The sequence below is a fragment of the Watersipora subatra genome, chromosome 7, assembly GCF_963576615.1.
Source record: "Watersipora subatra chromosome 7, tzWatSuba1.1, whole genome shotgun sequence".
In the NCBI taxonomy this organism is placed as follows: Eukaryota; Metazoa; Bryozoa; class Gymnolaemata; order Cheilostomatida; family Watersiporidae; genus Watersipora; species Watersipora subatra.
Genome location: NC_088714.1, coordinates 22,510,318 through 22,526,433, shown reverse-complemented (window position 1 = coordinate 22,526,433; position 16,116 = coordinate 22,510,318). Strand labels below are relative to the sequence as shown.

The 16,116-nt window shown below is 39.0% G+C and overlaps 1 protein-coding gene across 2 annotated transcripts; it reads right to left on the bottom strand.

Annotated features, from left to right (window-relative positions):
* Position 1: 1 nt before the first annotated feature.
* Positions 2 to 16,061, bottom strand: LOC137401131 (membrane-bound transcription factor site-2 protease-like). Of its 2 annotated transcripts, none has more exons than XM_068087499.1 (10): positions 16,010 to 16,061; positions 9,622 to 9,765; positions 9,164 to 9,442; positions 7,530 to 7,633; positions 6,195 to 6,441; positions 5,656 to 5,845; positions 5,337 to 5,413; positions 4,590 to 4,776; positions 1,551 to 1,626; positions 2 to 246 (listed from the first exon to the last, which is right to left on the bottom strand). In XM_068087499.1, the coding sequence occupies exons 2-10, from the start codon at positions 9,694 to 9,696 to the stop codon at positions 33 to 35; spliced, it is 1,449 nt and encodes a 482-aa protein (XP_067943600.1). In that variant the 5' UTR covers positions 9,697 to 9,765; positions 16,010 to 16,061; the 3' UTR covers positions 2 to 32. The 2 variants fall into 2 exon arrangements, with proteins under 2 accessions (XP_067943600.1, XP_067943601.1); XM_068087500.1 differs by having other exon boundaries at positions 1,551 to 1,617.
* Between the last annotated feature and the right edge of the window lie 55 nt (positions 16,062 to 16,116).

Genomic DNA, 16,116 nt, shown 5'->3' with positions numbered 1-16,116 from the left:
TCCAAAAATTTATATGGCATAATGAACTGTTATCAGAAGAGGAGTCCATACATTGCCAAGAGCAGATTGCCGCACAAAAGAATTGTCCCACAAAGCACCATCAGGGTTAGAACAAGTTCCTTGCTTTCTTTACTCCATCGAGATAGTATGAGGGAAACAAGAGCCCGTGCTATATGTTGACCATCTAGTGCGTAGCACGGTATAATATTTAGTATAGCCAGGGCACCTGAGAGGGAGACGAAACATCTGAAGGTTAATGTTAAAGAACATAAGCATACATAGTTGTAACATTCTTAGAGCAGATGACATGCGAGTTGCTCTATTGTGTGTTCATAGTCAGCAAGTCGTATCAGATAAGGTAATGAAATCATCCAGTCTTGCTTTAATGTTGCTGAAAATTTGGAAGAATTCTATGTTGTAGCCATGGTTTTAATGACATTCTTTATTCAAAGGAATGACTACCTTGCTAAGGCTGAAAATCATCGGCCAACCAACCATGTTTACTGAAAGCATCTTATTAGTGTGCAGCACAGGCACTAAGTAAAGTTCACTTGCAACTCGATGGGTGCGAGTGACAGTGTGATTTGCCAAGCTATCTGGATATTTGGATTTGTTTGTCCATGGCAGCACATCTAAGTAAATAATCTGTCCAAAAATTTTCATATTCCTTTCACTGACAAGGTTTTAAGAATTTTTCTGTCGCCAACATTTAGGGATGTTAGGCTAGCAACGTATTTTGCTAAATACGATTTCAAAATGTACAGGCAGCTGAAAGTAGAAAGGAAATATAGTACATCTATCTACTAAACAAGGATTCAGTTTATTCGAGTAGGAAATGGTGATAGATTAGATCTTTGTTTTGGTTATTTCATTGTATTCGTTTAACAATTAGTGTAATAGAAGAATACAAATCAGAAATAGAAGTTGTACTTGCCACACGGGCAATGCTTGTCTAATTTAAAGAAAACATAATGGACATCCAGAGATTTTAAAGTATGTGTTCAGGGTGAAATTCCAGGCATCAGGCTGTTAACTTAACATTTCACTAGACACTTATGAGAGAAAAAAAGCTTTACAATTGTGCTATCTTGGTGATGAAATGTAGCGTAAACCTTAAAATTCAAGGCAGGCTTAAATGGATGAACTGGCCAAGTGTGTAGAGAAAATGAAGCAGCCGTGAACAAGCAGAGATTCATTCAAGAGAAGAAATTATTCAATTCACTTATGAATGAAAATTTCATTCCTCTGAATTTACTTAGTCCAACAAAATCAGATCAGATTGGGCAGGATAATTGTATTTATTTCTTTCACTATCACTGCAGTGTTAAACACCTTGCCAATAGATAAATGTTCATCACAAATATGCCATTGAATGGACGAGAAGCTTATGGTAGTTGTCGCTATAGTTAATGTTGCAAATGCATTTCTCAATCATTGCATAGTACAAACAAGTAAAAACCTCAAAGATGTCGCCCTGTTGACCGCATCTTATATACAGTCGTTAATCCAAATAGACTACTTAACAAAATACAGTCACTGTAAAAGGATACTTGAATATATTCTCAAGGGAATAAGGAATCCAGAGAGGAGTCGAGTCACTTCTTGGTGCAACTTCACCTAAAATAACTATCAGAAACAAAGCTGTTTCAGTAAAGGACACGTTGTCAGGTACAGTATCTCAATTGATATTATGGTCAAATAAGGGAGCTTTTTACAGCACAGCCTAAAGGTTAGGGAGAGAGGCGGTCTTTAGCTCAGGCACTCAATCAATTACTCTTTGACATAATGTAGAAATTTTCCAACGTAGAATGTAATATTTTACTCAACGTCCGAAGAAATTTCCAACATGCTGTTCAGTTTTTCACACCCATTGGAGTTTCATTAGATAAGTTACGAGTTTGGTATGAAGTCAAAAGAAACCAAAAATATGCAAATACTACAAAAGTGTAAGCTACTAAGTATAGGGGCTATGTTACTAAAAACCTTACCTAGCGTACATAGAGTGACCTTTACTGCATATCCCTACCACCACCTCTACCTCTGAACGAGTGCAATGCATATCCCTACCACCACCTCTACCTCTGAACGAGTGCAATGCATATCCCTACCACCACCTCTACCTCTGAACGAGTGCAATGCATATCCCTACCACCACCTCTACCTCTGAACGAGTGCAATGCATATCCCTACCACCACCTCTACCTCTGAACGAGTGCAATGCATGTCCCTACCACCACCTCTACCTCTGAACGAGTGCAATGCATATCCCTACCACCACCTCTACCTCTGAACGAGTGCCATGCATGTCCCTACCACCACCTCTACCTCTGAACGAGTGCAATGCATATCCCTACCACCGCCTCTACCTCTGAACGAGTGCAATGCATATCCCTACCACCACCTCTACCTCTGAACGAGTGCAATGCATATCCCTACCACCACCTCTACCTCTGAACGAGTGCAATGCATATCCCTACCACCACCTCTACCTCTGAACGAGTGCAATGCATATCCCTACCACCACCTCTACCTCTGAACGAGTGCAATGCATATCCCTACCACCACCTCTACCTCTGAACGAGTGCAATGCATATCCCTACCACCACCTCTACCTCTGAACGAGTGCAATGCATATCCCTACCACCACCTCTACCTCTGAACGAGTGCCATGCATGTCCCTACCACCACCTCTACCTCTGAACGAGTGCAATGCATATCCCTACCACCACCTCTACCTCTGAACGAGTGCAATGCATATCCCTACCACCACCTCTACCTCTGAACGAGTGCAATGCATATCCCTACCACCACCTCTACCTCTGAACGAGTGCAATGCATATCCCTACCACCACCTCTACCTCTGAACGAGTGCAATGCATATCCCTACCACCACCTCTACCTCTGAACGAGTGCAATGCATATCCCTACCACCACCTCTACCTCTGAACGAGTGCAATGCATATCCCTACCACCACCTCTACCTCTGAACGAGTGCAATGCAGAGCCTACACTGTCATTCGCATTTATCTAATGTGAGGCAACAATAACATTTATCTAATGTGAGGCAACAATAACATATTTATATCATTATTTTATTAATATAGAATCTTACATTTAACCTTCCATGCGGTTTTAAACAAAGTTTCGCCAAATTTCGGACATCACGTGTAGGAGATTACTTTATAAGCCAGGACCAATTGTACCACATACATGTATGTCAGATAATTCTTATGTAAAGGTGATCCTAAGTGGACGTTTGGCTGTATCCTTATATAAGTATTAGCTCTAACGTCTGATGCCTTTAACACATGAAGTAAGCTTTGGAGCAAATTATGTCAATCAAGGCTTGACTCTAATCAAATTTGGAACAGAATTGAAGATGTGCTCATGGAATCATTATTCCTCTACACTCATCAGTACATCCAGCAGAAAAAGTATTAAAATTATCTAACATTTAGATTGAAGAAAAGTCGATACGTAAGCTAATGTTTTAACTGATGTATCTACATCTTAATTCAGCATGTTTTAATGATCATTTTCCCATCTAATTTCAATAGAAAAAGATTTTGAAATTGGCGTTGCTTCATTGGCCAATCAATGCACAGCCGACAAATAGACTACTAGAAAATAGTCAACTACTGGGGTTTCCATGATTGGAAAGGATTTGGAGTTTCTTCCACTCCAAATCATAGAAACGGTAAAATCTGAATGAATGTGACACCATTTCTCTTCCCTAAATCTGTGCGAGGGCATTTGCAGTGAGACAACTATTCGATATCACAGAAACACTCACTGCCGATGGATTCGAATCAATAATACCTGGCTAAGCTCTCCATTGGAGGTAAAAAATTCAGCGCAATTCATCACACTATCACATGGGTATATTCTACCTATTATTGCCTATGATAGGCTGCTCATACAATAATGATGGGATAATTACCTTTTTATTTATTTTACTACCTTACTAATATAAGGTAATAACATAATTTGTTACCGATTGTACAGATTCTGATTGTACAGATTCCCACCAGTGCAATCTGTACAATCGGTAGCTGAACCAACCGATTTTACAAATTCCCACTGCACTGGTGCCGACCTCTTCCTAGGCTTAACCCTTCTAGCATAAAAAAAAGTTATTTTTACTAAAAGCGGCTGCCATTTATTTGACATTTGAGGCAATAAATGTAGAGCAAGCAGTAAATTTTGTTGCTGTATTGTAATGAGCAATGGGCAGCAATGAGGAGAACAAAAAGAAAATTCTGATTGGATATTCTGGCCGAGCCAGTGCAACAAGTGTGCGAAGTGTGAATTGAAAAGTAACCGTGACCCTAAAGCAATTCTACTTTAACAAATTCTGTTTTGAGAAGCGTATCGCTAGTCTTGGAAAGACCAATAAAGTGCAACCTCGAATCGTTGAAACAGTAGGGTGCGAATTCGTCGGCAGACGTCCACTCCGAATCCATTCAAAGCGTAGAACCCAGTGAATTTGGCAAAAGCAACATGTAGATACCCTCACCGTGCAACCAATTAATGCATCGATGTAGTCGACCTTTTAGATAAGTCTGGCTAGACACTAGGAGTTGTCATACCTGACTGATGAAGCTCCGCAGGATGTCCATAGAACAGTACAGGAGGCTTTTTAGACCTATAAAGTACTACAAGTCTCGTCGAGTTATCGAGATGACTTATATAAGGTGTGACACACTTTACTGTCGACATCTTAGGGCATCGACTGTATGTGATTACCTCCCGCGCATTCATACATCGTCTATCATCCTACAAGACATGTTATACAAGAATCATAATCAACCTGCCTCCTCCTACATGATTGTGGTAAACTCCCAATATTCTCTATCTCTCTGTCGTTTCGAGGATGACTGTTTCATGGTTTAATTTCACCATATGGTTACACTGCATTTCACTATATGATTACACCACATTTCACCACATGGTTACACCGCATCTCACCACATGGTTACACTGCATCTCACCACATGGTTACACTGCATCTCACCACATGGTTACACTGCATCTCACCATATGGTTACACTGCACTTCACCATATGGTTACACTACATTTCACCACATGGTTACACTGCATCTTACCATATGGTTACACTGTACTTCACCACATGGTTACGCTGCATTTCACCAACGCACATGACCATTGTTTTTCATGAGAGTTAGCTAATGAGTGTGTATAGTATTAGTTGTTCAGAGATACACTTAAATACATACTTTAAATTAGAATTTGTCATTTCCTTTTAAAGAGAAGACAATCTTAAATCACTGAGACTCGAACATCATTAATGCTCGTAGGAGTTACAATGACTCACCTCAGCAAGTGGCTTGTCAGCTTTAAGGCTGGCCTGAAAACAGATGTGGTTGACATCCCCACACTCACACTGTTTGCCTGCAAATACAGATGAGATCATTTAGCACAGAGTACACAGAGACTAGTTGAACAACTCATTCAATATCAGCTAGAGTATGTCACGATACAGACTGTGGCTAGGGTGCTCAGTCACAACATTACAAGGTACAATAGATGTACTTACCCCTACAACGTAAATAATCTATTCGAGAATGTTTATATAAAAGGAGGTTTACTTTGTAGAGGTGTTTACTGTATACGCAAGCTTGTACAGTACTTACTGCTCTGTACTATAGGTTTCTCCTGCTTCATAAATATAGCCTCAGGAACAGAGTAGGAGGTAATGCTTTGCGAGTCCAATGAGTTGACTAGATGGTTTATCCATTCAGAGACTGAGCTGACTCTTACATCATCCATTTGTGTGATGATGTCTCCAGGAAACAGGCCTGACTCTCCCTGCACCACTGAATTCTGCCATTATGAATGAGATCACTGTAGTTGACTAGTGTGAGTATGGGGAGAGAGAAAATCGAGAGAAATAGACAATACGCATGGGCGTAGTTGTATCTGTTTATTTGGCAACTTTAAAAATCTAAGATGAAATTAAAGCAAAGTTTCACATGATGGACTTCATAAAAATGATGGTTAAGTTGTCTTTATGCAACGCCATAACTTAATGTTTCTTTTTCCCCACTTTTAACAAATTTGTTGTTTTTTCTACTAAATTTGTCAATAACGTTGACGCACATCATGCTCAGTCCTCTATCAGCCTGTAAATATGCAACTGGATGTATATCCTATAAGTAGCCTATGGACCTACTTCTGTATGACTGACTAGTATGAGATCCTCATGCACAGTGTAGAATGGGCTAAGGGTGAGAGGCAGGGTGTATAGGCACGCGACCCCTACTATGACAATGACAATATTGTGCCATACGCCTCCACAAAATATTCTGAGCTGCCTCCAAGGGCTGACAGCAAATAAGGTTTGGTCATCCATGTCAACAAATGCTCCCGGGTAGACAACAAAAAGGAAAATGCCAAATCCGTGCACCCTTACAGACTCCCTGAAATATATTAGCAAAATGTGAACTAATCTATCATTTCATACTAGTTCAACAATACTGGCAAAGCATCTCATAAACCTACGAGGCATGTATTGCATTACCTTACAAGCTACTTGAGGTATGTATTGCATTAATTTACAAGCTACTTGAGGTATGTATTGCATTACCTTACAAGTTACTTGAGACATGTATTGCATTACCTTACAAGTTACTTGAGGTATGTATTGCATTAACTTACAAGTTACTTGAGGTATGTATTGCATTACCTTACAAGTTACTTGAGGTATGTATTGCATTACCTTACAAGTTACTTGAGGCATGTATTGCATTAACTTACAAGTTACTTGATGTCTGTATTGCATTAACTTACAAGCTACTTTATGTATGTATTGCATTAACTTACAAGTTACTTGAGGTATGTATTGCATTAAATTACAAGTTACTTGAGGTATGTATTGCATTACCTTACAAGTTACTTGAGACATGTATTGCATTACTTTACCAGTTACTTGAGGCATGTATTGCATTAACTTACAAGCTACTTGAGGTATGTATTGCATTAACTTACAAGCTACTTGAGGTATGTATTGCATTACCTTACAAGCTACTTGAGGTATGTATTGAACACCTCAAAAATCTCCAAAAACTAATTAAGCAAAATGTAAGATCACAAATTATAAGATAAAAATCCAGAAGCCCGTTAGAAATAAGTCACTGAACAGTCAGTAGATGTCAAAAAATTTCATCACTCATTAGTTTGGCTATCTATAATAACAATGTCTATCAGAAGGTTACTAACATCACCTTGCAAAGACTAACAACTGAGCAGCATTTGAATTGATTCATTACCGATGCATACAAGCATGAAGGAATGTACATTATTACATGTTCAGTACAGACAGATGTTATATTAATGCCCCTCATCATTCGTTTTAGCAAGTCTCCCCTCACCAACTATGGGCCTATACCACTTTAGCAACAAGTCCGCACTTGAACTAATAAAAACATCAAAAGCATAAATAACGATTTTAGCTGCCAGAGAGCAGAAATTCTGGGACACGCTATCATAGGAAGGGTACTTGTATTACCTGACTGCAGCGACAGCGTGTCCAAGCTCGTGGAGAACAGCGCTGAGAAAGAGAGTTATAAGATAGTATCCAAGGTCTTTTCGAGGTAGGTTCACCCCCGGTATCTGTAAATAATGGTAGCTTCTGTCAAATGCTGAAGGTAGTAACACAGATATTCCAAGGACCATGTAGTTTACAGATCTCTAAACAAAAATAAAAGGCGCCCATAAACTGACTTCATAAATATGCACTGCGCGCGCACGTACGGAGATTCCTCTACTTACCAAACATTTTACTCTAAACTTAAAAAAATTCAACATATTCATTCGGAAATCTTTGAAATGTTACAGTTGTGTAAGCACGAATAGAACGTACATACAAACTAATTGTGTTTAGTTTTTATCTAGTTGAGTACATATGCGTCGTCCACTAGCTCTACATTCAAACTTGAGGATCGCTGAGTCCATGTTTCTCATTACCGTGTGTCTGTAGAGTAAAGCAACACTCAACATTAACGGCTCTTTTAACATGGTCGTAGACAGTTCCATATAATGTGTTTCTTTTAACATGGTCGTATACAGTTCCATATAATGTATTTCTTTTAACATGGTCATAGACAGTTCCATATAATGTATTTCTTTTAACATGGTCGTAGACAGTTCCATATGATGTATTTCTTTTAACATGGTCATAGACAGTTCCATATAATGTATTTCTTTTAACATGGTCGTAGACAGTTCCATATAATGTATTTCTTTTAACATGGTCGTAGACAGTTCCATATAATGTATTTCTTTTAACATGGTCGTAGACAGTTCCATATAATGTATTTCTTTTAACATGGTCGTATACAGTTCCATATAATGTATTTCTTTTAACATGGTCGTATACAGTTCCATATAATGTATTTCTTTTAAAACTATGAAGTATATTCTTGAGGTGTGGCACGAATTAAACGGATTACCGAGTATGTTTATACATGTACTTTGATATTTTGACATACAAAGCAAATCTTGAACTGACCTAACTTCATCTGCCTCATTTACCATTTATTATTTATTTGTTCCGACTATGGTGCCCGGATTCTTGGAGCCACTTGTGTGATGGTCTAGTTAACACCTCTTGTAATGAGAGTACAAGCGCAACCACAACCGCTTTTGAGCATATAGAAACACTAACTGTGCTACCCGGCGTTGCCCGGGTAATAAAAGTCTGTGGACAGAAAATTGATTTGTATTTAACAAATAACAACATTTCCCATTCTAACTTTCAAACTACAGACCATGAGAGAAGTGCTTTGTGTAGTTGAAATAAATTAAGAGAAAAATAAAAACAACTGTAAAGGTTTTAAAACTTTGCCAAACAACGGTAACTTTCAAGCTATTAGCCATTGCCTCATTGCCCCATTCCCTGAATTGTTGTCCAGCTACAGCTATTCTAATAATAGCTATAGCCGGAATGACAGACAGACATACGGACATACTTTGAGAAATATTAGCCATTAGCCTATAAGCCATATAAGCTATTAGCCATTGCCTGCATTGTTGTCCAGCTACAGCTATTCTAATAACAGCTATAGCCGGAATGACAGACAGATATACAACATACAGACATACTTTGAAAAATAGATATAGATAGATTACGGATACACTTACCACAGGCCTTAAGATTTGTTCATCCTTGCTCTGAGCTCTGAGGAGGGTATTTATAGGCACCATAACAAGGAAAACGATGGAGCAGCAGCAGCATAGTAAGGCTGCAACTATCCCGGCATCGAACCATTTGTCGAGATAAGTTGGGTTGGTCTTTCCGAGCCAACGAAACAAACGGTTCAACTTCTTTGTGTACCACTGACATCTGGCTAAATGGACACTCACTCCATTGTCAGTGACTATTCTACGATAGAGCATCTGCCATTTCTCCGCTGCATTAAACTAAATGCATATATCAAATTGGTGTTTTAGTAAAAAGTAATAACAATCCAATAAAAGTTCATGTCAAAGATGGAGTAAAAATTATGTAGTACAGAACGCGAAAGGAAATCCTGAATCAGTAATAGGTTAGACTAAGTGGTATTAATAAAGTACATGGAGCCAAAATGAACGGTCCTTACCTTCAGGTAGGAGTCAAACAAATACAGGAATGCCCACAAAGCAGCAATAAGTGAGACCCATTGATAACTTTCCATTGTAGCTCATAATTCTTCGCCTTATATGAAGAGCGGTCACCTAACAACTTTGAGAAGTTTTCAAGTGATCTAAAATTCCATATAGACATGCAAGTTTTGATGCACTATATATGTATAGCAATCGTGGCAGAAAAAGAACGGCATTAGGTGGTTGTCAACGATTTGTTGAAACCGTTAAAACATCTCAAACAGGGGTGTAAAGAAGGGTAGAGAAAGCGATAAGCTAGAGTTAGAAAGCACTCTATTTACAAATGTTGCAAGTTGGTGAAGATATGATACTTTCAAAACCTGCTTGACTTTTCAAATGTTTCTATACTTTATTATTTGTCAAATAACCGAAAATTATTATTTACAGATTTAAAAGTTTACTTGCGCGCACCATGTAGGTGATTTGATTTGTTAGATATTATTTAATGGGCACAGATGATTTGGTTTTAGTCAAATGTGCTTTTAACTTATTTATTTGATTTCCAAGGAAAATATATTTGGTCACAACAGTAAACATTGCTAAATGATCATAGATCTGTGCCATTGCATCATATGGGTGGTGTCATTACCATTATACAACCAGGTAAAATTATTAGCATTATGAATTCTTCTCTTTTATTTGTAAAACTATAATTAAATTCATGTGATCAGATCGTTTACTAATCTACTTTTAAGGACTGTGATCCAAGTCACTGTTTGTGTTTGTGTAATGTCTATGAAGTATATGAAGTAATTGCCTTGTTAACACGAGTCGTATATATGATTAGAAGTTCTATTGCTAAATTAGTCCCACAAACAAATGGTTACATTAGTTTCCAAATAACATTTTTGTAAGTTTACTTAATCTGATTCAACCCCACAAATTTGTTTTCGCTGTGTAAGCATTTAAACTACTTGAAACAGATATAATCCAAAGATGCACCAGTAATAGTCAACAGTACAGCTAAGTGTTTTACTTAATTATTATACTAGTGATGAATTCGCAAAATCAGCCTCGGCCTAAGTAGTGTCCAATACTACTGAAGCGCTGCCCAAGCCACCGATAAGGCCATCATGAAGTATTATCACACAATGCTTACCTATATAAGCATCTGCAATCTACTGTTCTGGATAGAGAATAAATGAAACACAGTAATGGAACTAATGTAAAGAAGAATGCTACAGTAACGGTTTATTTTACATCTGCAGACTGTATATGCACATATGCATCTTTTACATTGTACGTACATTTTGAGAAGTTAACTTTTTGTGTACAGGTATGGTTAGTTACTCATTTCAGCACTGCACTTCAATGTGTTTTATGTTATCCAGTTATCTGTCTAATCTTAGCTTGTAGTAGGGATTTTTTAATATACAGCCGCAACAAGCAACCTGCAAATCTGTTTGAAGCAAATACCGTTGTGCATGAGAGCTTTAAGACAACTCGTAATCAGAACTCATCGCCATATTAGCAAGTGGCAAATCAAAGTAAGCTTCCACTTAATAGTGTGGCATTTATATATATATATTCGAATATATTCGTACATATACAATGTGGAATTACCATTATATGCATGCATGGATATTGGCAATAAAATAGTTTTCTCTTCGCTTCCTACACAGTGTCTTTGCACAATTTATCTTCTACGTTCGCCAGCTTAAACAATCAGTCATGTAAAGCTAAGTAACACTACATGGTGGCAGCGATTGTCCTCCTCACACATTTCTAGTGATGGGGGATGAAGGTGAACCAGCCAAACTTCCACGTTTTCATGCTCCGAGATTAAACCCACCAAATAAATTCGACTTTACAGATCCAGGCAATCGGTGCATTGGAGAGCTAGATGGATGCAGTATAGAGATGCCAGCCGTTTAGCTGAACAACCAGATATCGAACAAATAAATACTCTCGTATATACCCTTGGCGAACAAGCAGAAGACATTATTTTAGCTCGAGGTATTAAGGAAGATACTCACAAAAATGTTATCCTGGCATTCAATGACTACTTTGGCATTCGAACTAACACTATTGTAGAACGCACCAAATTTAACAAGTTAGTGCAAGGCCAAGATGGCATGGATACTTATATAGATAAACTATATCGCCAGGCAGAATATTGCGAATATGGAACTTAGAGAGAACTACTAATACGAGTTAGACTAGTTGTGGGAGTAAATGATGACCGCTTGAGTGAAAAGTTATGATCTGAAGTAGACTTGACATTGGCAAACGCCGTTGCAATGTGCAGACGCTTTGATGCAGCCAAGCAAGCGCAACCAGTAGTGAAGTCAGGCACAAATGGTACAGGAAGTACAATAGACATGGTGAAGTCTAGTAGTGGAGGCCAATACACTAAAGACAAACCCCGCAGTAATACTGCGTACAAGCCTAGAGCCACAGCATATAAACCTCAAAGACGCTTTATCCAAACAGCATCAGTCTAAACCCACAACCATCTCCAAATGTCACAGATGTGGTAGATGCCCACAGCACAGTAAGCAGTCTTGCCCAGCCATCAAATCTAAGTGTGACCTTTGTAAGACTGTTGGCTACTGGAAAATAGCATGCCGTAAAGCTAATCCTGACGTGACAGAGGTAACCACAATTGACAATACAACCGACTTCCTGGGAGAGGTGAAGAACCTTAGTCAATCCAGTAAACCATGGACTTCAACACTAGACATTACACTAGACAATGGTCAGGTATTAAAATGAACCCTCAAACTTGACACTGGCGCTGATGTTTCAGTTTGCAGTGAAATTGGTTGGCATGGTAATCAGCTAGCACAATCAGACCGCCGTCTCATAGGCCCTGGTAACTTTTGCATAACCCGTTGTTGGGAAGGTAGACGCTAAATTGGGTGTTGGCAATAGACATGCTAATGAGGTCATTTATATAGTTGAGAATCAAACTACCAATCTTTTAAGTAGATCTGCATGTATTTCCTTAGGTTTAGTGCATCATGATGCTGATCATGTAATAAATGTGTCATGTGGTAGATCAATTTCTGATTCTAATTGTAGAGATTTGGATAGATATCCTGAAGTTTTTTACAGGTCTAAGTGAACTAACTGAGCGTTATACGATAGAGGTCAGAGGCGACGCCAAACCAGTCGCATTGCATGTCCCTTACGAGGTTTCACAACCGAGGTTACCCATAGTTGAAAAACAACTAGAAGATTTGGAGTCGAAAGGCGTAATTTCTAGGGTCACGACACCGACAGACTGGTGCGCAGGGATAGTCCTAGTGCCAAAGGATGACCCAAATCAAATCCGCATATGTGCAGATCTAACTAACCTGAACTGTGCTGTAAGACGTGACACGCACCCGCGCAGCTCAGTTGACAGTACATTAGCTAAAGCATCCGGTGCAAAGTTTTTAATCAAACTAGACGCAAACTCGGGTTACCATCAAATACCGTTAGCTGAGAATTCATGAATACTCACATTTATCACCCCTTTTGGAAGATACTGCTATAACAGAGTACCCTTCGGTCTAGTCAGTGTAGGTGACATATTTCAGCGTCGCATGCGAGACATATTCGACGGAATGGATGGTGTTGTTTGTCACATGGACGACTTGTTAGTGCACAGCACTGTGAACAGAACCTACCATGATGCTCGTGTACGTCGCATATTGGAACGACTAAGATCCGCATGTATGACTCTAAACCGCAAAAAGTGCAGATTCCGGCAAATTTCGTCCATATACAGGATATACTCGCAATACCCGACCCAACTAATAAAACACAACTGCAATCATTTCTGAGATCTGTCAATCAACTCAGAAAGTTCTCACCCAGAATAACTGAATTGACTTTTCTATTAAGAGCATTGCTTAAAAAGGATTCCCCATGGACATGGGACATTACATAAAAACAATCTGTGATAGGTATCAGAGCAGAGCTCAATTCCACACCATGTTTAGCTTGGTACAGTCCAACAAAGTGCACTATAATCATGTGATCTGTCCAACAAAGGTTTAGGAGCTGTGTTGTTCCAAATACAAGATGATGGCACTCGACGCTTGGTAGCAGCCAAATCTAGATCCTTGACCGACACAGAAAAGACATGGTCACCAATCGGAAAGGAAGCTCTTGGCATTGCATGGGCTTGCATGAAATTCAAGATGTACATCCTTGGCCATCCAAGGGTGACAATTGAGACCGACCACAAGCCGTTGGTACCTATATTCAATTCAAAAGCAGTCAATGATCTGACACTGTGAATTCAGAGACAGACTCAGAACTATGAAATATGCATTTACAGTGGAACATATCCCAGGCAAAACAAACTACATAGCTGATTTATTGTAACAGCAACCTTCTGGAAGACCGAGCCAGGATGATGTTGAGCTAGCTAAGGACGTTGATGTGAGTGCAATGACTGACTTAGCGGATCTACCAGCAACTGAACAACGACTAATTGAGCATAGGAACAAGCAACAAGAGGACACAACTCTCCAATCCGTAATTGAGTACACTCAACGAGGTTGGCCAGCATATTTATCTGACATTGACACACATCTCATTCCATATTGTCATGCTCAGTCTCAACTTACACTCATCGATGGTTTATTGCTGTATGCTAAACGCATCCTAATACCTCAGCCGGAACGCATGAGTATACTTCGACGCTTACATGATGGACATTTAGATATACAGAAGTGTAGGGAGCAGGCCGGCCAGTTTGTTTGGTGGCCTGGTATATTCGCTGAAATGGTAGAGATGGTCAAATCATGTCATACATGTCAAGTAAACCAAGACAAACATCGAGAACCCTTGAAGCCTAGCAGTCTGCTGGACAGACCGTGGCAACGAGTTGGAACCGACTTGTTCTATTGGAATCAATCGAATTACATCATTGTAACATACTATTTCTCAAGATATGTCAAAATAAGCAAACTATTGAACCTTGACAGCAAATCGACTATAACATCACTCAAATTGATCTTCACCCGTCATGGCATTTCGGATATCAATGTTTCCGATAACGGACCACAGTACGCTAGTCAAGAATTCGGACCGTGCACCAAAGATTACTCGTTTCAGAGTGTCACAAGTTCACCACATTATCCTCAAGGAAATGGAGCTGCTGAACGTGCTGTTAGAACAGTCAAAAATCTTCTAAGGAAGTCAACAGATCCATACAAAGCTTTACTCGCATACCGAAATACACCTATTCGAAATGGATACTGCCCGGCTGAACTACTCATGTGTAAACGAATCTGTTGTGATTTACCTGTAGATCCTTCTTCATTAAACCTGATGATACCAAACTATGACTTAGTGAAAGGTCGTAAACATACTTACAAACAGCAGATAAAATATAACTACGATCGCCGACACAATACATGACCCCTACCACCCATAGAACCTGACGACAATGTTTACATCCGAGACTTAGGTAAGGCACGTACCGTAAGACAGAAACTTCCTGACAATTCGTTTGCGATTCAGACAAGTTCGCATGAGATACGACGTAACCAACATTCACTTACCCCATTACCTGACAACCATGCCTTTGGCAATCAACAAGCTAGACCTATAACTCCCATGCTTAACAGTCCACAGGCGATCAATCAAATTCCTCCGAGACCCCGGATCGCTCCATCCCCATGACGTACAACCGGGTTTGTAGACCTCCAAACCGCCTCGACCTATAGGCTTGGTTAGTTTATGTAGGTCTGCATTATATTGTATTTTATGATTATACTTGCTCATACAGTTATTCCCTTAATTATGCTCATACATGCAGCCCGCTTACTCAGTTTGCCTTTCAGATAAAAAGGGAGATTTGGCATTCATATATATTCGTACATATACAATGTGGAATTACCATTATATGCATGCATGGATATCGGCAATAAAACACTTTTCTCTTCGCTTCCTACACGCTGTCGTTGCACAATTTATCTTCTACATTCGCAATCTTAAACAATCAGTCATGTAAAGCTAAGTAACACTACAAATACAGAAAGGCCATAACATTATTATAAAAAAGCAAAGTAATTTGAGCGATGAATCTTACAAAATTAATAATAAAACAAATCACATACATTATACATGTACATGTACCATATACGGACGAGGTTGCAATATATGAAGTCGATTAGCGTGCGCTATGCCTTTAAACAAGCACATATTAACTCTATCAAAAAGAGTGTCGATGAAACATTGCCATTGAAAAACGCAGAGGCAAAATGTAAGTATGAAAATGTACGCATATGTAGGGTTACCTCACCTTATAGTATAACACAATCGTGATAATTAATATAACAAGAATCGTGATAATTAAAACCGAGTTTCGTTGCAAGTAAGATGTAATCATAAAGTTATACTTACTACGTTCATTCGGAGTCTCTCAACAACAAAAAAACTACTGCATAGTCTGCGCTTGTCAATATCAAATAGATGTATCTGGTCTCAGTATACATACTTACTGCGTTAGC